Here is a 22,115-nt window from a genome sequence, read left to right as displayed (position 1 = left end):
TACATTTTTTGTCTATATACTTTTAATATTACTTTTATAATGAGAAATACCAAAACTCGGGGTGAGACGGGGAGACACTAGTGTTTTTGCCCTCCCTGTCCCCGAGGAGACTGTTCTCATCTATTCTCTTCCCCACGTCCTCCAGGTTTTTGCTAGGCTTCCTGCCATCTTTACCAAGTTGAGATTATCCGTGTTGTGTCATTAACAGAGTTTAAGGAAGCGCGTCAAGTTCACCGCGCCCTAACCCTGGACCCCGCCTGCAGGCTGACTTTCGAGCCACACGCCAGAGCACCGCGACCCCTAAGGTCGCAGCCCGGCTTCGCAAGCCACCTCCTTCTAACGCGTCGGTCGCCCTCGCGCGCCCGCGAGCAGCCGGACTACATCTCCCAGGAGGCTGTGCGCCGTCCAGCGGACCTGCCCTTGGTCGCAAAGGACTACATTACCCAGTGATACCTTGCGGGAGGCGGTTGCCAGACCTCAAGCGCAAAACCATTGGTCCAGCGTCTGGCGGGGAGCTGCACGGTGATTGGCCCAGGAGACCGCCACTTTCGCCCGAGCTCAGTAGAGTTTTGCTGTTAAGACTGCGCGAGGTGCTGGAGAGAGCAGAGCGCGCGTAGCCGGGCCGCACCCGCCGAGCCGTGTGAGTAACCTCTACCTCCGTCCTTCTCGCCGTCCTCTCGGGGACCTGCACCCTCGCTCCGCAGGGCGGTAGGGAGGGAGCACACGCACCCGGGCGCTTACGAGGGGCGGGGACTGTGTACACACGTGTCACACCTGACCCGAGAAGCATCTCCAGGGACACCGGCGGCAGAGCCCCGCTCTCGCCCTTGAGCACCTGAGCTCCAGGGCGTCCCCTCGGACTCGGGGAGAAAAAACACACCCCGAGGCACACGTGGACACCTAAGTACCCACGCGGAGACCTCTGCAGAGCTGCTCAGCTGAACCCTTGGGCACATGGGCACCCGAACACCGGGAAGAGCCTGCTATGCTCCGGTCTCCTCTTGACACCGATCCAGGACACCTGCCACTCGGGCTTGCTCCTCCTTCCTGCCCAGATGGGCGGGAAACTGACACTGCTCTGTGTGACCTGAGCGGTCCCTGGGTAACTCCTGGAGAGGTTTTGCCTCTCAGTCACTAGCCGCATGTTTAAACTTCCTCATGGGCGCCTGGGGAGGAGTTCCAGGGTGGGTGAGAGGAGACAAGGAATTGATGTCTGGGGTGGAGGCTGTCATCCTGTAGGCAGTATCCCCCCTCCTCCCCCACCCCCACCCCCGCTAATACAAGTATTCAAGAACTAAAGTAATTTTGAAAGCTAGTTTTAGGGATTTTTTTTTTCCATAACAAATTCAAACAATATAGAATTACATCGACAGGTCTACCTTCCTTCTTCCCTTCCCAGCCCTTCTCCCAGTGATCAATTATCTGTTGATGTGTGTCTGGTTACAGACTTCTTTTTATGCTTTGTACAACTCTACAGAGCGTATATAGGTATTACTGTTTTTTTGTTTTTGTTTTCTGTTTTTACAAAAAAAGGAAAAAAGTACATCTCCTGGAAAGGATGCTTTTTAGCTGAGCTCTGGTGGATGAGAGGAGCTAGCCTTGAAAAAGTGAGTAGGGGCTGAGATGGGGCTGCATTTCAGACGTAGGGAACTGGAGGAGTACAGGCAAGGCAGTAGATAGGAGCGCTCGCCGAGTTTTCCAGAACTGGGCAGAAGCAGTCAGACCACTCTGGTTAAGTGAGGGAAGGAAAAGAATGGTCCAGAGTGAGGCTGAAGAGGTCAGTAGGTGTGAGTCAGGGGAGCCCAGGAGCATAATTTTCTTTCTTTTTTTTTTTTGAGACGGAGTCTCGCTCTGCCGCCCAGGCTGGAGTGCAGTGGCGTGATCTTGGCTCACGCAAGCTCCGCCTCCCGGGTTCACGCCATTCTCCTGCCTCAGCCTCCCGAGGAGCTGGGACTACAGGCGCCCACCACCACGCCCGGCTAATTTTTTGTATTTTTTTTTTTTTTTTTTTTTTTTTTTTTTTTTTTTTTTTGAGACGGAGTCTTGCTCTGTCGCCGGGGCTGGAGCGCAGTGGCCGGATCTCAGCTCACTGCAAGCTCCGCCTCCCGGGTTTACGCCATTCTCCTGCCTCAGCCTCCTGTGTAGCTGGGACTACAGGCGCCCGCCACCTCGCCCGGCTAGTTTTTTGTATTTTTTTAGTAGAGACGGGGTTTCACCGTGTTCGCCAGGATGGTCTCGATCTCCTGACCTCGTGATCCGCCCCTCTCGGCCTCCCAAAGTGCTGGGATTACAGGCTTGAGCCACCGCGCCCGGCCATTTTTTGTATTTTTTAGTAGAAACGGGGTTTCACCGTGTTAGCTAGGATGGTCTCGATCTCCTGACCTCATGATCCGCCCGCCTTGGCCTCCCAAAGTGCTGGGATTTCAGGCCTGAGCCACGCGCTCGGTACTTTTTTGTTTTGTTTTGTTTTGTTTTGTTTGTTTCTGAGATGCAGTCTCACTGTGTCGCCCAGGCTGGAGTGCAATGGCGTGATTTCGGCTCAGGACAACCTCGGCCTCCCAGGCTCACGTGATTCTCCTTCCTCAGCTTCCTGAGTAACTGGGATTGCAGGCGCCCACCACCACACCCAGCTAATTTTGTATTTTTAGTAGAGACAGGTTTTCACCATATTGGCCAGGGTGGTCTTGAACTCCTGACCTCAGCTGATCTGCCTGCTTTGGCCTCCGAACGTGCTGGGATTATAGGCATGAGCCACCGCGCCTGGCCAGAAGCATCATTTGCTAGCATAGCATGGCCCCACTGTGCCGGGGAGGCCTGAGGTGTGTGCAGAAGGGGAAAGGGAAAGGTTAAGGGGCTCAGGGCCTCAGGGCTCTTCCTTTGGACAGTGGGGGATTGTTAAAGAATCCCAATCCCTCTTCTAAGCCCTGCATGTCCTTCAGTCCCTCAGCATTACACTTGAGTGGGCTCACTCAGTGAGCAGGAGTTTGTTATAAAGTTGCCAGATGTCTTGGAAAGCCAGTTGCTCTCTGGGACCAACAGTTGCCTATCAAGCCTGTTCATTCAATTCTCAAATATTATTAAGCACTTACCATGATGAGTTCTATACCCGGAACTGGAAATTTATGAGTGAACAAATGAGAGCAAGGCCATGTTTCCATGGGCTTACATTCTAGTTAGGGAGAGAGACAAGAAACAAATGTACTGTATAAATAACCCATGGTGCGCTGGGCGCTGTGGCTCATGCATGTAATCTCAACAATTCAGGAGGCTGAGGCAGGAGGATCACTTGAGGCCAGGAATTCGAGACCAGCCAGGGCAACATATTGAGACCTGATCTCTACAAAAATAAAAAAACTCAGCCAGGCCTGCAGCTGTAAGTCCCAGCTAATTGGGAGGCTGAGGCAAGAGAATCACTTGAGCCCGGGAGTTCAAGGCTGCAGTGAGTTATGGCACCACTGCATTCCAACCTGGGTGACAGAGTGAGACCCTGTCTCTAAAAAAGTAAACGAATATGCCATAGTAATAAGTACTGTAAAGAACAATAAAACAAGTGCTATTTTATTTTATTTTTAAATTTTTGTATTTTTTGTAGAGTTGGGGTTTTGCAGTGTTGCCCAGGCTGGTCTTGAACTCCTGAGCTCTTGAACTCCTGGAGTTCCTGACTTGAACTCCAGTCTAGTCAGGGAGGGCTGCTCTCAGGAGGTGGTATTTGAGCAGAGACCATAAGAAACTTGCCTGGTGTTTATTCCGTATCTCTTGCATTTAGCTTGATACTGATGGACATTGTGTGGGCCAGAGGCAGGGATGGTTGGCTATGACCCCAAACCAGATGGCAGGAATAACACCAAGCTCCAGGTGGCAGTGGCTGGGTCTGTGTCTGGACTTGTCACTCGGGCGCTGATCAGTCCCTTCGACGTCATCAAGATCCGTTTCCAGGTACTCTTCCCCTTTTTCCATGCAATGGACTGGAGGACAAGTTTAGTCTTTCTTGCAAAAGCAGTTCCTAAAACTTGGAATTCTATCCAGATGAAGGGCTTGCCTTTTCTGAAAGTTCCCCTTCACATTCCAGCCCACCCCGCTGTCCTGACCTTTTTTATTTTGATTCCCAGCTTCAGCATGAGCGCCTGTCTCGAAGGGACCCCAACGCAAAGTACCATGGCATCTTCCAGGCCTCTAGGCAGATTCTGCAGGAGGAGGGGCTGACAGCTTTCTGGAAGGGACACATCCCAGCTCAGATTCTCTCCATAGGCTATGGAGCTGTCCAAGTAGGTGGCAGGGGACCTGGCCAGGCCTCTGGGGTCACGTTGCTCAATGGAGGAGCAGAGGGAGGGTGAGGCAAGCAGGAATGCCCTGTAGGGCAGGACGGGAGAGGCAGGCCCCACGCTTCCCACCTGCCTCACCCGGGAGCCTTCCTGACCAGCTGTACTGTAGGCATTCCCCTCCCCTATGTCCCCGCATCTATCCTGTGTAACTTAGATGTTGCATCTTGGAGACTGATTTGATGTCATGCCTTCTGTGGGGCTTGGCGAAGGACAGCACTAATGCATTTCAATTTTTGAAATACACCTTCACATACGTGGTTCATCTGAACTTCACCACACCATCATGAGGAGGGCAGGGTAGGTGTCATGTAGATCTCAGGGAGGTGAAGTCAGCTGTCTGAGGCCACACAGCCTGCACATGGCAGGGCTAGGGTTAGAGCTCACGCTTCGTTCAGTGGAGCACCAGTATAGTCATAGTGCACAGCGTGTGATTTTATGCAGTAGACATGGTAAGAACCAGCCCTGTACAGTGCAAACCATGGGCCAGGCCCCTGTTGGAAGCACTTCACATACAGTCACAGCAGTCCTTAAGGTAGGGGCTGTTGTCCCTCCCATGTCACGCATGAGAAGACTGAGGTGGACAGAGCTTACATAATTAACCCAACCAAAGTCACTAGCTAGAAAATGGCAGAGCCACGACCCCCACCTAGGCAGCTAGTGCCAGAGACGTCCCTGCCTACTCCTCCTGTGACATCACAGTGACCGCCCAAGTCACGTGTTTACTGGCTGGGCATGTCCTGTGATCCTGTCTCTGCACTTGTCTGCAAACAGATACTGCAACATGACAAATAAATACAGCAACAGGATAGTCTCAAGAAGCCAGGCCTAGGCCGGACTCGGTGACTCACACCTGTAATCCCAGCACCTGAGCCCAGGAGGTGAGGTGGAGGTTGCAGTGAACCACGATCATGCCATTGCACTTCAGCCTGGGCGACACAGCCAGACCCCGTCTCAAAATAAAGAAAAGAAGCCAGGCCATCTTCATTTGGCTGAAGGAAGATCTGAGCATAGCCCTGGTATAGTGGCTCACACTTGTAATCCCATCACTTTGGGAGGCTGAGGTGGGAGGATGGCTTGAGCTCAGGAGTTTGAGACCAGCCTGGGCAACATAGCAAGACCTCCTCTCTACTAAAAAAAAAAACATTAGCCAGGTATGATGGTACACACCTCTAGCCCCAGTTATTCCAGATGCAGGAGAATAATTTGAGCTAGAGAAGTCAAGGCTGCTGTGAACTATGATCGAGCCGCTGCACTTCAGCCTGGGCAACTGAACGCGACCTTGTCTCAAAAAGCAAAACAGGGCCAAGCTCGGTGGCTCATGTGTGTAATCCCAGCACTTTGGGAGCCCAAGGCAGGCAGATCGCTTGAACTCAGGAGTTTGAGACCAGCCTTGGCAACATAGTGGAACCCTGGTTCTACAAAAAATACCAAAATTAGCTGGACGTGGTGGCATGCACCTGTAGTCCCAGCTACTTGAGGGGCTGATGTGGGAGGATCACTGGAGTCCAGGAGGTGGAGGCTGCAGTGAGCCGTGTTTGTGCCACTGTACTCCAGCCTGGGTGACAGAGCGACACTCTCATCTCTAAAAAACAAAAACAAAAAAAGAAAACAAAGATCTGAATGTAAGGGGGTCACCCTGTTGAACACGTTCCTGAAAGAATCTGCCCCAGAAAAGAATGATTCTCGAACAGGGCCGCCGCCAGCTGCACGGAAGGGATCCCTGCAGGAATCAGAGCATGGCCATCTTTCCTAGTTCTCAGAAAACTAAGTTAGCCAGTGACATTTTCTGATACACATTTTTCTCATGTATCTTTTATTTATTTTTTTTTTCTTTTTTGTTTTTTTTTTGAGACGGAGTCTCGCTCTACCGCCCAGGCTGGAGTGCAGTGGCCCGATCTCAGCTCACTGCAAGCTCCGCCTCCCGGGTTTACGCCATTCTCCTGCCTCAGCCTCCCGAGCAGTTGGGACTACAGGCGCCCGCCACCGCGCCCGGCTAGTTTTTTGTATTTTTTTAGTAGAGACGGGGTTTCACCGTGTTAGCCAGGATGGTCTCGATCTCCTGACCTCGTGATCCGCCCGTCTCGGCCTCCCAAAGTGCTGGGACTACAGGCTTGAGCCACCGCGCCCGGCGTATTTATTTATTTTTTCTTGAGACGGAGTCTCACTCTGTCTCCCAGGCTGGAGTGCAGTGGCACGATCTCGGCTCACTGCAACCTCCGCCTCCCAGGTTCAAGCGATTCTTCTGCCTCAGCCCCCCAAGTAGCTGGGGTTACAGGCACACGCCACCATGCCTGGCTAATTTTTGTATTTTTAGTAGAGACGGGGTTCCACCATATTGGCCAGTCTGGTCTCCAACTCCTGACCTCATGATCTGCCTGCCTCGGCCTCCCAAAATGCTGGGATTACAGACGTGAGCCACTACACCCAGTCTTTTCTTTGAGACCAAGTCTTGTTCTATCGCCCTGGCTGGAGTGCAGTGGCATGATCTCAGCTCATTGCAACCTCTGCCTCCCGGGTTCAAGTGATTCTCCTGCCTCAGTCCCCCGAGTACCTGGGACTACAGGCGCCCGCCACCATGCCCGGCTAATTTTTGTATTTCTATTAGAAACAGGGTTTCACTATGTTAACCAGGCTGGCCTCGAACTTCTGTCCTCGTGATCCGCCCGCCTCGGCCTCCCAAAGTGCTGGGATTACAGGCATGAGCCACTGCCCCTGGCCCCCATATATCTTCTTAAACCTTTGAGTGTCTGACTCTACTCAAGTATCAAATGGCATCTGAGTATTACATAGAATTTTATATTTATCATATGCTGTCACTGCTCAAGAAGAACATTTCCTGACCTTTTCCTCCCTGCTCCACCTGGGCCCCAGCCAAGTCACAGGTGATGTGTTTGGGGAGTATTTGGTCCTCGCCCTCATCCTTTGGGCTGTCAGTGACTTCTTCACTTACTCTTCCAGTTCTTATCGTTTGAAATGCTGACGGAGCTGGTCCACAGAGGCAGCGTGTACGACGCCCGGGAATTCTCAGTGCACTTTGTGTGCGGTGGCCTGGCTGCCTGTACGGCCACCCTCACTGTGCACCCCGTGGATGTTCTGCGCACCCGCTTTGCAGCTCAGGGTGAGCCCAAGGTGAGTGACCAGGGGCCAGATGAGGTAGCCCAAATAAAGAAGGTGTTGTCACAAGGGTTGCATTCTTTATTTTTTATTTATTTGTTTTTGTTTTGTTTTGTGCTCACTGCAAGCTCCACCTCCCGAGTTCAAGCGATTCTCCTGCCTCAGCCTCCTGAGTAGCTGGGACTACAGGCACTTGCAACCACGCCTGGCTAATTTTTTTGTATTTTTAGTAGATACGGGGTTTCACTGTGTTAGCCAGGATGGTCTTGAACTCCTGACCTCGTGATCTGCCTGCCTCGGCCTCCCAGAGTGCTGGGATTACAGGCGTGAGCCACTGCGCCTGGCCTAGAATGAATTTATTTATTTATTTATTTATTTATTTATTTAGAGACGGAGTCTCGCTCTGTTGCCGGGCTGGAGTGAAGTGGTGCAATCTCGGCTGACTGCAACCTCCAACTCCCTGGTTCAAGCGATTCTCCTGCCTCAGCCTCCCGAGTAGCTGGGATTATAGGCACATGTCACCACACCCAGCTAATTTTTGTATTTTTAGTAGAGATAGGGTTTCACCATGTTGGCCAGGATGGTCTCAATCTCCTGACCTCATGATCTGCTCGCCTCGGCCTCCCAAAGTGCTGGGATTACAGGCATGAGCCACTGCTCCCAACTTATTTTTTTATTTTATTTGATAAGCCTGTTTTTTAAAATATATATAATATACATTTATATATGTGTGTGTGTATGTATATACACATATATATAATTTTCATTTTTATTTTTATTTATTTTATTTATTTTTATTTTTATTTATTTTTTTTTTAAATTTTTTTTTTTTTTTTTGAGACGGAGTCTCGCTCTGTCACCCAGGCTGGAGTGCGGTGGCCGGATCTCAGCTCACTGCAAGCTCCGCCTCCCGGGTTCACGCCATTCTCCTGCCTCAGCCTCCCGAGTAGCTGGGACTATAGGCGCCCGCCACCTCGCCCGGCTAGTTTTTTGTATTTTTTAGTAGAGACGGGGTTTCACCGTGTTAGCCAGGATGGTCTCGATCTCCTGACCTCGTGATCCGCCCGTCTCGGCCTCCCAAAGTGCTGGGATTACAGGCGTGAGCCACCGCGCCCGGCCTATTTATTTTTATTTTTTTTCTTGAGACGGAGTCTCGCTCTGTCGCCAGGCTGAGGTGCAGTGGTGCGATCTCCGCTCACTGCAGCCTCCACCTTCCAGGTTCAAGCAATTTTTCTGCTTCAGCCTCCTGAGTAGCTGGGATTACAGGCATCTGCCATCATGCCCAGCTAATTTTTGTATTTTTTAGTAGAGACGAGGTTTCAGCATGTTGGCCAGGCTGGTCTCGAATTCCTGGCTCAAGCGATCCGCCCGCCTCGGCCTCCCAAAGTGCCAGGATTACAGGCGTGAGCCGCCGCACCCGGCTATATATATATTTTTTGAGACAACGTCTTATTTTATTGCCCAGGCTGCAGTGTAGTGGCACGATCACTGCTCACTGCAGCCCCGACCTCCTGGGATCAAGTGATCTTTCTGCCTCAGCCTCCCCAGTAGCTGAGACTACACCTGGCTAAGTTTTGTATTTTTTTAGAGATGGGGTTCCGTCATGTTGCCCAGGCTGGTCTCGAACTCTTTTTTTTTTTTTTTTTTTTTTTTTTTGAGACGGAGTCTCGCTCTGTCGCCCAGGCTGGAGTGCAGTGGCGCGATCTCAGCTCACTGCAAGCTCCGCCTCCCGTGTTCACACCATTCTCCTGCCTCAGCCTCCCGAGAAGCTGGGCTGACAGGCGCCCGCCCACCACCACGCCCGGCTAATTTTTTGTATTTTTTAGTAGAGACGGGGTTTCACCGTGTTCGCCAAGATGGTCTCGATCTCCTGACCTCGTGATCCGCCCACCTCGGTCTCCCAAAGTGCTAGGATAACAGGCGTGAGCCACCACGCCCAGCCTGGTCTCGAACTCTTGAGCTCAAGCCATCTGCCAGCCTCGGCCTCCCAAAATGCTGGGATTACAGGCATGAGCCACCGCACTCGGCAGAGGTTGAGTTCTTGTCCTTGCAGAAAGTAAAGCTGGGAGAGGTTCGGGTTTTCAGTTTGTCTGGCAGTCAGTTTGTAAAACCCATGACTGTGGGCAGCATGGTGCAGGGTGCTCTATGTCCCTCCCTCAAAGGAGCTCACAGCCTACCGGTATGAAACAGAACAAATAAATACCTAGCAGTGGGCTGGATCAAGGACTGCATCTGGGAAAGTGGGACTCGAGAACTTATTGCTGGATTATTATGAGAGTGTCTTTGTTTTTTTGTTTGTTTGGTTGGTTGGTTTTTTGAGACAGTCTCACTTTGTTGCGCAGGCTGGAGTGCAGTGGCGTGATCTCAGCTCACCATAACCTCTGCCTCCCGGCTTCAAGCGATTCTCCTGTCTCAGCCTCCTGAGTAGCTGGGATTATAGGCACATGCCACCATGTCCGGCTAATTTTTATATTTTTTATAGAGACAGGGTTTCACCCTGTTGGCCAGGCTGGTCTTGAACTTTTGACCTCAGGTGATCCCCGGCCTCGGTCTCCCAAAATGCTAGGATTCCAGGCGTGAGCCGCCGCACCCGGCCAATTCCAAGTGTCTTTGGTTTCCACAAAGAATGGGGTGGTGGAAATAGGATAGACTCGAGGAAGAATTTACTGAGTGAAAACAAGGGATTAAATCCTGAAATAGACCTCCCCACCGTATTGTTTCCTAGACATATTTAAGAATAGCATCATATGTGTGTGTGTCTGTGTGTTCTCAACCAAGAAAGAATCATTTTATTGTTATTATTTGTATATATTTTTTGAGACAGGGTCTTGATCTTTCACCCAGGCGGGAGTACAATGGCTGCAATAGCTTGCTGCAGCTTCGAACTCCTGGGCTCAAGCAATCATCCTGCCTCAACCTCTCAAGTAGCTAAGACCACAGGTGTGTGCCACCACACCTGACTGATTTTTTATTTTTTTACTTTTTGTAGGGACAGGGTCTCATGTTGCTCAGTTGGTCAGGCTTAGGCTGGTCTTGAACTCCTGGTTGTTTTTGTTTATTTGTTTGTTTCTGAGATGGAGTCTCGCTCTGTCACCCAGGCTGGAGTGCAATGGCACAATCTCAACTCACTGCGACCACCTCCCAGATTCAAGCAATTCTCATGCCTCAGGCTTCCAAGCAGCTGGGACTACAGGTCTGCCACCCTGCCCGGCTAATTTTTTTTTTTTTTTTTTTTTTTTTGAGACAAAGTCTTACTCTGTCACCCAGGCTGGAGTGCAGTGGCGTGATCTCGACTCACTGCAACCTCTGCCCTCCAGTTTCATGTGATTCTCCTGCCTCAACCTCCTGAGTAGCTGGGATTATAGGTGCCTGCCACTGCGCCCGGCTAATTTTTATATTTTTAGTAGAGACGGGGTTTTGCCTTGTTGACCAGGCTGGTCTTGAACTCCTGACCTTGTGATCCACCCGCCTCTGCCTCCCAAAGTGCTGAGATTACAGGTGTGAGCCACCGTGCCTGGCCATGCCTGGCTAATTTTTATATTTTTAGTAGAGATAGATTTTTGCCATGTTGGCCAGGCTGGTCTGGAACTTCTGGCCTCAAGTGATCTGCCCGCCTAAACCTCCCAAAATGCTGGCATTACAGGCATGTGTCACCATGCCTGGTCTTTTTTTCTTTATTTTTAGTACAGAGTCTCACTCTGTCATCCAGGCTGAAGTATAGGGGTATAATTACAGCTTACTGCAGCCTCCACCTCCTGGGGTCAAGCAATCCTCCCACCTCAGCCTCCCAAGTAGCTGGGACCATAGGTGCTCAGTGCCACACCTGGCTAATTTTTGTATTTTTTGTAGAGATGGGGTTTCACCATGTTGCACAGGCTGTTCTCGAACTCCTAGGCTCAAGCGATCCTCCTGCCTTGGCCTCCCAAAGTGCTGCAGTTATAGGGCTGAGCTGCCACAGGTGGCTGAGAAACAATTTTTCCACTGTCTCAACTCTGCTTTAGGATACTGTTAGTGGAAAGGAAGGATACTTTGTTTAAGAGTTTGATCTGGGCAACATGGCTCTCTACAAGATACAAAAAAATTAGCCAGGCATGGTGGTATGCACCTGTAGTCCCAGCTGCTTGGGAGACTAAGTTGGGAGGATTGCTTGAGCCTGGGGAGTGAGCCATGATTGCACCATTGCACTCCAGCCCAGGCGACAAAGTGAGATATCCCGTCTCAAAAAAAAAAAAAAAATAGAATTTGATCTGGACTAGTGCAGAATAATTGTGGATTCAATTCTGCCAGTTCTTTGTATTGGTTGGCGTGCAGGTCCTGGGTGGGGAAGCCCTTTTGTTTAGGAGACAGCCTCATGACTTTTTTGGTCGAGAAGGGCAAAGTCCCCTGGGAACAATCCGAAGGAAAAGGATTGGGGCAGGATGGCGGCTGTGGAAGTTGAAATCCACTAAGGAGTATGTCACAACTCACCTGCCAAAAAAAAAGAAAAAGAAAACAATTGTAGGCCAGGCGCAGTGGTTCACACCTGTAATCCCAGAACTTTGGGTGGATCACTTGAGGTCAGGAGTTTGAGACCAGCCTTGCCAACATGGTGAAACCCCATCTCTACTAAAAATACAAAAATTAGCTGAGCGTGGTAACACGCCTGTAATCCCAGCTACTCAGGAGGCTGAGGCAGGAGAATTGCTTGAATCCAGGAGGTGGAGGTGTGGTGAGCTGAGATCGTACCACTGCACTCTAGCCTGGGTGACAGAGCAAAACTCCATGTAAAAGAAAAAAAGAAAACAATTGGGGCATAAGAGGTCAATTGCTCTGTATGATAACTCAGTAGAAAACTGGAAGTTTGGGATGACAGTCGTTGCAGGGAAATGGGATGAGGGACCCTAGGAACTGAAAGCAGAAATGGAGGGGAAGGTGTTTGCAGATAGAGAGCACAGACCAACCTCTGCAGCGTGGTAGCCGCAGAGCTGAGGCAGAGATGGCTCCTATCAGTCCAGCTTTCCTGTTCTGGGTCTACCATAATCCTTCTGTATTTCTTTCCAACCTTCAGTAAAAATCTGTGAGGAGGAAGAAGTGAAGAAAATATTAAGAAAAGAGAATGAGCTAATAGCTATTATCTTAGCTATTTGGGAGGCTGAGGCAGGAGGATTGCTGGAGCCCATGAGTTCAAGGCTGCAGTGTGCCATGACTGTGCCTGTGAATGGCCACTGCACTATAGCCTGAATGATGTAGCGAGACCCCATCTCTTTATTATTTAAAAATTTAAAAAAAATTTGCTTTTTGGCCAGGGCACAGTGGCTCATGCCTGTAATCCCAGCACTTTGAGAGGCTGAGGCGGGTGGATCACGAGGTCAGGAGATGGAGACCATCCTGGCTAACACGGTGAAACCCCATCTCTACTAAAAATACAAAACACTAGCCGGGCGTGGTGGCGGGCGCCTGTAGTCCCAGCTACTTGGAAGGCTGAGGCAGGAAAATGGCGTGAACCCGGGAAGTGGAGCTTGCAGTGAGCTGAGATCGTGCCACTGCACTCCAGCCTAGGTGACAGAGCAAAACTCCATCTCAAACAAATAATAATAATAAATAATTTTTTTTAGGCCAGGTACGGTGGCTCACATCTGTAATCCCAACACTTTGGGAGGCTGAGGCAGGCAGATCACCTAAGGTCAAGAATTTGAAACCAGCCTGGCCAACATGATGAAACCCCCGTCTCTATTAAAAATACAAAAATTAGTTGAGCGTGGTGTCAGGTGCCTATAATCACAGCTACTGGGGGAGGGGGGCTGAGGCATGACAATCACTTGAACCTGGGAGGTGGGGGCTGCAATGAGGCAAGATTGTGCCACTACACTCCAGCCTAGGCAACATAGCAAGACTCCGTCTCAAAAAAAAAAAAAAAAAAAAAAGATAATAGCATATTACCTCTAGCTTAAACTATGGACATGTTGGATTTTAGATTCTAGAATGATCAGAGAATATCTGGTCATGAAAGTGAGGGGAAGAGACCTGGTTAAAAACCTACCAGACCCTCCACCTGCTTTAGACTAGTCACAACCATATTGTAAATCTGACCTTGCGTGATAAAAAATTTTACAACATATGAAGTGTATCAAGGTTACAAAGACAGTTCTTCATGAATTACAATTTTAAAAAATACCAGCAGGCCGGGCGCGGTGGCTCAAGCCTGTAATCCCAGCACTTTGGGAGGCCGAGACGGGCGGATCATGAGGTCAGGAGATCGAGACCATCCTGGCTAACACGGTGAAACCCCGTCTCTACTAAAAATACAAAAAATTAGCCGGGCGTGGTGGCAGGCGCCTGTAGTCCCAGCTACTCGGGAGGCTGAGGCAGGAGAATGGCGTGAACCCGGGAGCTGGAGCTTGCAGTGAGCTGAGATCTGGCCACTGCACTCCAGCCTGGGCCACAGAGCCAGACTCGGTCTCAAAAAAAAAAAAAAAAAAAAAAAAGAAAAAATACCAGCTGCTCCCTGATTCCAATCCCCAGAGGTGACTACTTTTAATACTTACAATTGTTTCTTTGATTATTTCCTTCCATAATTCTAAGTAACATGCTTGGCCAGGTGCAGTGGCTCATGCCTGTAATCCCAGCACTTTGGGAGGCCAAGGAGGAAGGATCATTTGAGGTCAGGATTTCGAGACCAGTTTAGGCAACATAGCAAGACCTCCTCTCTACTTTATTTTTGTTATTTATTTATTTTTGTTTTTGAGATAGAGTCTCCGCCTTTCACCCAGGTTGGAGTGCCATGGTACAATCTCAGCACACTGCAACCTCTGCCTCACAGGTTTAAGCAATTCTTGTGCCTCAGCCTCCCAAGAAGCTGGGATTACAGGCGTGAGCCACCACACCTGGCTAATGTTTGTATTTTTAGTAGAGATGGGCTTTCACCATGTTGGCCAGGCTGGTCTCAAACTCCTGGCCTCAAGTGATCTGCCTGCCTCTGCCTCCCCCAAAGTGCTGGTATTATAGGCATGAGCCACCGCGCCGGGCCGCACCTTCCTGTTTTAACAGCTGCACTATGTTCTTGTGAGCTGGTGTCCCGTAATTCATGTAACCATCACCCACAGATGGACATCGCATCTTTAGCTCTTCCCCAGAACACTGCAGTGACTCTTGGACATGTACCTTTGTGCACACCTGTGGATAGAACAGTGGTATACATGTGTGGAAGGGGGAGTTTCTGGAAAATGCCACTCTTTGAATCTCTGTCCAGCGTTTTCCTTGACTGTCTTCCTGGCAGGAGGAGTTTCACTCCTGGTAACTGGGTTTTTAGGCGAGGGGACAGAGCTATGATGGGCTGTTCCAGGGCTAAAATCACCTCACTGAGACCATTCAAAGTGCGTATGTGTGTCCAGGTCTATAATACGCTGCGCCACGCCGTGGGGACCATGTATAGGAGCGAGGGCCCGCGGGTTTTCTACAAAGGGTTGGCCCCCACCTTGATCGCCATCTTCCCCTACGCCGGGCTGCAGTTCTCCTGCTACAGCTCCCTGAAGCACCTGTACAAGTGGGCCGTGCCAGCCGAAGGAAAGAAAAATGGTGAGGCAGCCCTCACGCGAGAGGGAACCCTCCCACCCCAGCCGCCAGAATGCCCTCTTCCAAATCACGAGGGAGCTAAAGTTCTGTCCAAATCGAAGACTGTGGGTCTCTGTACCCGGCTCTGTAATGTGGCAAACAAAGCAACTGCAGCTGCTTGGAGAGAACTTGATTCCTCCCAGCTCATGCCACACCCATCACTGGCATTACTGACATTTACGTCCCGTGATTGGTCATGGTTTTCATTTTTGTCAGAAGTCCAAATTGCAAATTGCTTGTTTTTTGGTTGAGGTTCTTCCGTTGCTTTTTCCAGGCAGGGGGAGCGGGAGGTGTGGGCAGGGAGAGGCAGGAGAGGGGTGGGGCATCCTGGTCCCTCTCCAGCCCTGAACTGAGTCATACTGCGGAGCCTGAGGCCCACACTGCCTCCAGCTGAGGGACTATGGCCTCCAGCCCTTCCAGCCCGGCTCACTCCGCCAGAAGTGGCTATGTCTGGCTCTTTGGAATGGGAGGACCAGTGGAGTCAGATAGAAGTGCGCTTGTGGGGCCGGGCGCGGTGGCTCAAGCCTGTAATCCCAGCACTTTGGGAGGCCGAGATGGGCGGATCACGAGGTCAGGAGATCGAGACCATCCTGGCTAACCCGGTGAAACCCCGTCTCTACTGAAAATTAGCCGGGTGAGGTGGCGGGCGCCTGTAGTCCCAGCTACTTGGGAGGCTGAGGCAGGAGAATGGCGTGAAACCGGCGGGGCGGAGCTTGCAGTGAGCCGAGATCGCGCCACTGCACTCCAGCCTGGGGCACAGCAAGACTCCGTCTCAAAAAAAAAAAAAAAAAAAAAAAGAAGTGCGCTTGTGGGGTTTGATTTGTGGTGGAGGATTAGCCCTGATGCCTTTTAAGTTGTCACCCATAGACTGCGTTTCTCTCATCCGTTCTCCCAATCCCACTTCTCTGGTTCAGAGAACCTCCAAAACCTGCTTTGTGGTAGTGGAGCTGGTGTCATCAGCAAGACCCTGACATATCCACTGGACCTCTTCAAGAAGCGGCTACAGGTTGGAGGGTTCGAGCACGCCAGAGCTGCCTTTGGCCAGGTGAGCCATTCATTCCCGGGCAGACAGCTCTGACCCTTGCCATCACTGGGCACATGAGGGAACCAGTAGTCACCTGCTACCCACTGGGCAACATTACCCCTAGCCAGGGCCCCATCACCTCCAGTCTATCCCTGGAGATCCCCAAGCATGTGGGAAAGCTGCATGCGAGCCCTGGGTCCTGAGCACTGTGGAAGGATCTGGGCCAAGGACATATAGTGTCTGCTCTTTTTTTTTTTTTCTTTAAAATAGAGGCAGGGTCTCACTCTGTTTCCCCAGCTGGTCTTGAACACTCCTGACTTCCCCTCCCAGTGTGCTGGGATTACACGTGTGAGCCACTGCACCTAGCCCAGTTTCTGCTCTTAAAACATGTCCTGGCCGGGCGCTGTGGCTCACGCCTGTAATCCCAGCACTTTGGGAGGCCAAAGCAGGCAGATCACGAGGTCAGGAGAGTGAGACCATCCTGGCTAACATGGTGAAAGCCCATCTCTACTAAAAAAAAAAAAAAAAAAAATTAAATGGGCGTGGTGGCGGGCACCTGTAGTCCCAGCTACTCAGGATGCTGAGGCAGGAGAATGGCATGAACCCAGGAGGTGGAGCTTGCAGTGAGCTGAGATCGCGCCACTGCACTCCAGCCTGGGCAACAGAGTGAGACTCCATCTCAAAAAAAAAACATGTCCAGAGGCTGGGTGTGGGCGTTGTGGCTCACACCTGTAATCCCAACATTTTGGGAGGCCAAGGCTAGTGGATCACCTGACATCAGGAGTTCGAGACCAGCCTGATCAACATGGTAAAAGCCCGTTTCTACTAAAAATATAAAAATTAGCTGGGCATGGTGGTGGGCACCTGAAGTCCCAGCTACTCGGGAAGGTGAAACAGGAGAATCGCTTGAACCTGGGAGGCAGATGTTACAGTGAACCGCGATCACACTACTGCACTCCAGCCTGGGTGACAGAGCGAGACTCCGTCTCAAAAAAAACCAAAAAAACAAAACATGTCCAGTGCAGTGTGGACGTAGAATACATTCACATAGGGAAGGTCCCCAAATATTAAAGAACACAGAAAAGGGGTTTTGCTGTAGCTGTTCTGGAATGGGGTGAATTTGAGCAACTAAGTTATATATATGTATTTTTTTGTTTTTGCTTTTTGTTTTTGTTTTGAAATGGAGTTTTGCTCTTGTTGCCCAGCCTGGAGTGCAATGGCGCGATCTTGGCTCACTGCAACCTCCGCCTCCTGGGTTCAAGCAATTCTCCTGCCTCAGCCTCCCAAGTAGCTGGGATTACAGGCGCGTGCCACCACACCCAGCTAATTTTTTGTATTTTTAGTAGAGACAGGGTTTCACCATGTTAGCCAGGCTGGTCTCGAATTCCTGACCTCAGGTGATCCATCTGCCTCGCCCTCCCAAAGTGCTGGGATTACGGGCATGAACCACTGTGCCTGGTCATATAGTTTTTGAGACGGAGTCTCACTCTTTTGTCCAAGCTGGAGTGCAGTGGCGTGATCTCGGCTCACTGCAGCCTCTGCCTCCCTGGTTCAAGCAATTCTCCTGCCTTAGCCTCTGAGTAGCTGGGATTATAGGCGCCGGCCACCATGTCCTAATTTTTGTATTTTTAGTAGAGATGGGGTTTCACCACATTGGCCAACGTGGTCTTGAACTCCTGACCTCAGTTGATCTGTCCGCCTCAACCTCCCAAAGTGCTGGGATTACAGGCATGAGCTGCCGCACCCGGGCCAAAGTTGTATTTTTATTTATTTATTTTTTGAGACGGAGTCTCGCTCTGTCACCCAGGCTGGAGTGCAGTGGCTGGATCTCAGCTCACTGCAAGCTCCGCTTTCCGGGTTTACGCCATTCTCCTGCCTCAGCCTCCCGAGTAGCTGGGACTATAGGCGCCCGCCACCTCGCCCAGCTAGTTTTTTGTATTTTTTAGTAGAGACAGGGTTTCACCGTGTTAGCCAGGATGGTCTTGATCTCCTGACCTCGTGATCCACCCGTCTCAGCCTCCCAAAGTGCTGGGATTACAGGCTTGAGCCACCGCGCCCGGCCCGAAGTTGTATTTTATGCGCGCTAGGAGAGTTGACCATTCAGAGAAGCCCCATGCTAGGTCATGTTGTAGTCTTAGTAGTCACTCCTCAGTTGCTTAGATTTTTACATACTCCCTTTCTTTTGGTCATCAATGGGTAGGGTTGGGGGTAGGGTAAGGATGGGCAGTTCCAGGGCTCTCCCCTGTGTATCCTGGAACCTGAGATGTGGAGGCATGAAAACATATGCCTGACAATGTCAGAGGAGAGGGATGGCATGGAATGGGAGGCAAGGTAGGGAGAGAGCATTCCTTCCTTGGGGGAAGAGAAAGAGTTGGGTTTGTAGTTATAATGCATTTTCTTTGTAGGAAACTTTAGAGAATTTAGATAGACAAAAACAAAGACCAAGCCAGCTGCAGTCGATCACACCTGTGATCCCAACACTTTGGGAGGCCAAAATGGGAAGATCACTTGAGGCCAGGAGTCTGAAACCAGCCTGGTCAATATAGCAAGACCCCGTCTCTACAAAATAAAAATTTAAAAATTAGCCAGGCATGGTGGTGTGTGCCTGTAGTTCCAGCTACTGGACAGTCTGAGGCAGGAGAATTGCTTGAGCCCAGGAGTTCGAGGCTGCAGTGAGCTATAATCACACCACTGCACACCATCTTGGGCGACAGAGTGAGACTCTGTCTCAAAAAAAAAAAAAAAAAAGACCAAAATCCCTTGTAATTTCACTACCACAGATAACCACATAGAAACGTTCAATGTAGTTTTATTTCTTTTCATAAATACAGTGTACATTTTAACAAAAATGGGGATACACTGTATACAAGGTTTGTAACCTCCCTTTTCCACTTACCAACTTGTCCTGAAGAGTTTGTTTTCTTTTCTTTCCTTTTTTTTTTTTAATGGGACATCACTCTGTTGCCTAGGCTGGTCTCGAACTCCTGGGCTCAAGCGATCCTCCCCTCTCAGCCTCCCAAGTAGCTGGAACTGCAGGCATGCACCACTGCACCCAGCATGAAGGGACAGTTTGAATTTGGACAGGGAGTGATGGTGGGAGCCCAGGATGGCAGAGGGAGGCCTTGCTGCTAACGAAGACTAGTGTAATCCAGTCTGGCCAGAGGTGGGAAGGGCACGTGGGAGGACAGTGGAGGTCAGATCATGGAGGGAAATCAAGGCGAAATGGTGCAGTGCCTTGAATGGCAGATCTTGGGGTTTGAACTTGATTTCTCATGATGTTGTCACTATGAGTTACTGCAGCTTTTGGAGGGAAGCCAGGCCTGAGGAGGGCTGTGCCTGGGGACGAAAGTCTGGCAGCAGTGCATGAGGTCAGCTGGAGAGGGTGAGCTGGAGGCAGGGAGTCCTGGCTGAGAGCTACTGAGGGCCAGGTTCAGATCTGCTGCCCAAGGGGGATCAGGTGGGATGAGGTGAAGGGTCAGAGACACCTCTGGGAAGAGGTTCCGGAGCCATTGCTGGATCCTTTGGAGCCACAGGCAGCCGTTCTTCCTGGGCAGGAAGGAGGTCTGTCCAGCTGCTGATTTCTAGGCCTGTCAGCTATTCAGTCTTAACCTAATTGCAGTACAAAGAATGAGATTAATTTATTTGCTATTTTGAGCTGGGCATGGTTGCCCACAACTGTAATCCCAGCACATTAGGAGGCTGAAGCAGGTGGATCACCTGAGGTCAGGAGTTCAAGACCAGCCTGGCCAACATGGCGAAACTGCATCTCTACTAAAAATACAAAAAATTAGCCGGGGGTGGTGGTGTGTGTCTGTAATCCCAGCTACTCAGGAGGCTGAGGCAGGAGAATCGCTTGAACCTGGGAGGCGGAGGCTGCAATGATCCAAGATTGTGCCACTGCATTCCAGCCTGGGCAACAGAGAGAAATTCTGCCTCAATGAAAAAAATAAAATAGGCCGGGCGCGGTGGCTCAAGCCTGTAATCCCAGCACTTCGGGAGGCCGAGGCGGGTGGATCACGAGGTCAGGAGATCGAGACTATCCTGGCTAACATGGTGAAACCCCGTCTCTACTAAAAATACAAAAAACTAGCCGGGCGTGGTGGCGGGCGCCTGTAGTCTCAGCTACTTGGGAGGCTGAGGCGGGAGAATGGCGTGAACCCGGGAGGCGGAGCTTGCAGTGAGCCGAGATCACGCCACTGCACTCCAGCCTGGGAGACACAGCGAGACTCCGTCTCAAAAAAAAAAAAAAAAGAAAAGAAAAAATAAAATAAAAATATTTGCTATTTTGCATTCATTCCTTTGTCCAGCAAGTACTTCTTAAGAGCTGTGATGTGCCACGGGCTGTGTTGATGGGAGCAGAGTGGACATCCATGTTTTCATCCCTTTCCTCTCCCCAGGTGCACAGATACAAGGGCCTCATGGACTGTGCCAAGCAGGTGCTGCAAAAGGAAGGTGCCCTGGGCTTCTTCAAGGGCCTGTCCCCCAGCTTGCTGAAGGCTGCCCTCTCCACAGGCTTCATGTTCTTCTGGTATGAATTCTTCTGTAACGTCTTCCACTGCATGAACAGGACAGCCAGCCAGCGCTGAGCGCAGGGAGGACCCCAGGTCTTTCCTGGAGGAAGCCTCCTGAAGGAAGATTCAGTCTCCACTGAGAGGTGCTGTCTGGCCCTTCCCTGCGGGCCAGCTGCCCCCAGCAGGGTGGCAGCCTTGAACCCACCCAGCTGGGACACCACCAGAAGGTCCAGGGCTCTCCCCATGAGAGGATCAGAGGGAATGCAGGACGTGGTCTACGGTGAACCAACGACACAGCGAGAAGGAGCAGGAAGTTGCTGTTTCTCCTCTGACCCCAGCCCACACTCCAAAGGAAAGAGATGCCGTCCTACACCTGTCAGCCCTGTCTGCCCGGAGAACAGAACGCTCCTGGTCTGGATGGGGCTGCTGCTTGAGTGCAGAGGGCTGCAGTAGGCCCTTTGCAGGAGTCAGGTCCCCACACTCGGCCTGTTTTTCCCAACCTATTTAACAGACATTAAAGCTAAACGCACATTCCTTATCTTCCGTCTCCCCTGGCACATCTGCCTGCTCACAAAGTACGACGGAAAAGACTCCCGCCTTCCTCAAATCCCATGTTCTCCACAGCTGCAGCCCTTGGCAGCTCTTCTTCTAGTGCTGGGGGAAACTCCAGGCTGAGCCATTCACTTCCTGGGCCCCGTGCCCAGATCTTCGTGTCTACAGACACACACCACCCAGGCCGTCCTCTCCCAGCACCGGGCTGGTCATGGCCGTGGAGCTCCATGGAAAGCAGTTCCCAGCGCCCGTGCAGGAAGTGGAGGGGCCATGCTGTGGGCAGGCATGGGTGAAGGTGCAGCCTCTCCCCAATCTACCTCACTCGCTCCTCTTTCACCCGGGGCTGGGTCGGCCTTGCTGGGTGAGGAGCTGTCGGCAGGGCAGGTGGCATCAGCGCCCACTGCCTGCTCCTCAGTGCAGAGCATGCTGTGGGTGCATCCGCCCCTGTAGCCGCAGAAGGGCCGTGGCTCTGAAGCAGCCCGCTGATGGGGATGGCAGAAGGGGCGGGCAGGCAGCCTGGTGAGGGCACAGCTGGTGCCTGGGGTGTTACCAGAGCACAGGGACACCCACAGGCAGAGAGGCAGAGGAGAAACCAGTTCCAGGCTGCGGGGAGGTCTCCAGAACATGACCTGCACCCTTCCCTCCACCTGCCCGGCCTGTAGAGTTGCTCCGACCTGGGAAGCCCTCCATTCTGCCTCCCTCTCCAGCCTTGGAAGGAGGCACCCACTGGGAGCCGGCGCTGGCCCTGGCGTGTGGGTCCTGGGTTCCTCCTCGCACCATCCTTCCCTGCCTCTGGTCTGGGATTTTGGAGTCTGTCTGGGCCCTGAATGCTGGGGCTTCCTGGCTCAGGGCTGCTGGTTTCCAAGGTCCAGGCTGCGGCGGGGGCCGCGAGGATGCAGCTGCCTGAATGTATTTTTTATGAAATTCCGTTAAAGCTCCTTCTCTTCATCTCTCCTGCCCACTGGTTTCTTTTGCTGCAGCTGAGCGTTCTCTTTATCCTCC

At 51.3% G+C, this 22,115-nt stretch overlaps 1 protein-coding gene and 1 pseudogene across 4 annotated transcripts; one reads left to right on the top strand and one right to left on the bottom strand.

Moving 5' to 3' along the window:
- Nucleotides 1-552: 552 nt before the first annotated feature.
- On the top strand, nt 553-21,099 carry LOC105469377 (solute carrier family 25 member 19). 4 transcript variants are annotated; one of them, XM_071083569.1, is made up of 8 exons: nt 560-640; nt 1,534-1,607; nt 3,767-3,936; nt 4,110-4,265; nt 7,281-7,451; nt 14,807-14,990; nt 15,941-16,071; nt 20,448-21,099. In XM_071083569.1, the coding sequence occupies exons 3-8, from the start codon at nt 3,805-3,807 to the stop codon at nt 20,634-20,636; spliced, it is 963 nt and encodes a 320-aa protein (XP_070939670.1). In that variant the 5' UTR covers nt 560-640; nt 1,534-1,607; nt 3,767-3,804; the 3' UTR covers nt 20,637-21,099. The 4 variants fall into 4 exon arrangements, with proteins under 4 accessions (XP_070939672.1, XP_070939670.1, XP_070939673.1 ...); XM_071083570.1 differs by lacking the exon at nt 560-640 and adding an exon at nt 762-1,102; XM_071083571.1 differs by lacking the exon at nt 1,534-1,607 and having other exon boundaries at nt 553-640.
- On the bottom strand, nt 18,844-22,020 carry LOC105469159 (uncharacterized; annotated as a pseudogene).
- Nucleotides 22,021-22,115: the final 95 nt, after the last annotated feature.

This window comes from Macaca nemestrina, chromosome 17 (genome assembly GCF_043159975.1).
Source record: "Macaca nemestrina isolate mMacNem1 chromosome 17, mMacNem.hap1, whole genome shotgun sequence".
NCBI classification, from domain to species: Eukaryota; Metazoa; Chordata; class Mammalia; order Primates; family Cercopithecidae; genus Macaca; species Macaca nemestrina.
This window is presented reverse-complemented; position numbering and strand designations above follow the sequence as displayed.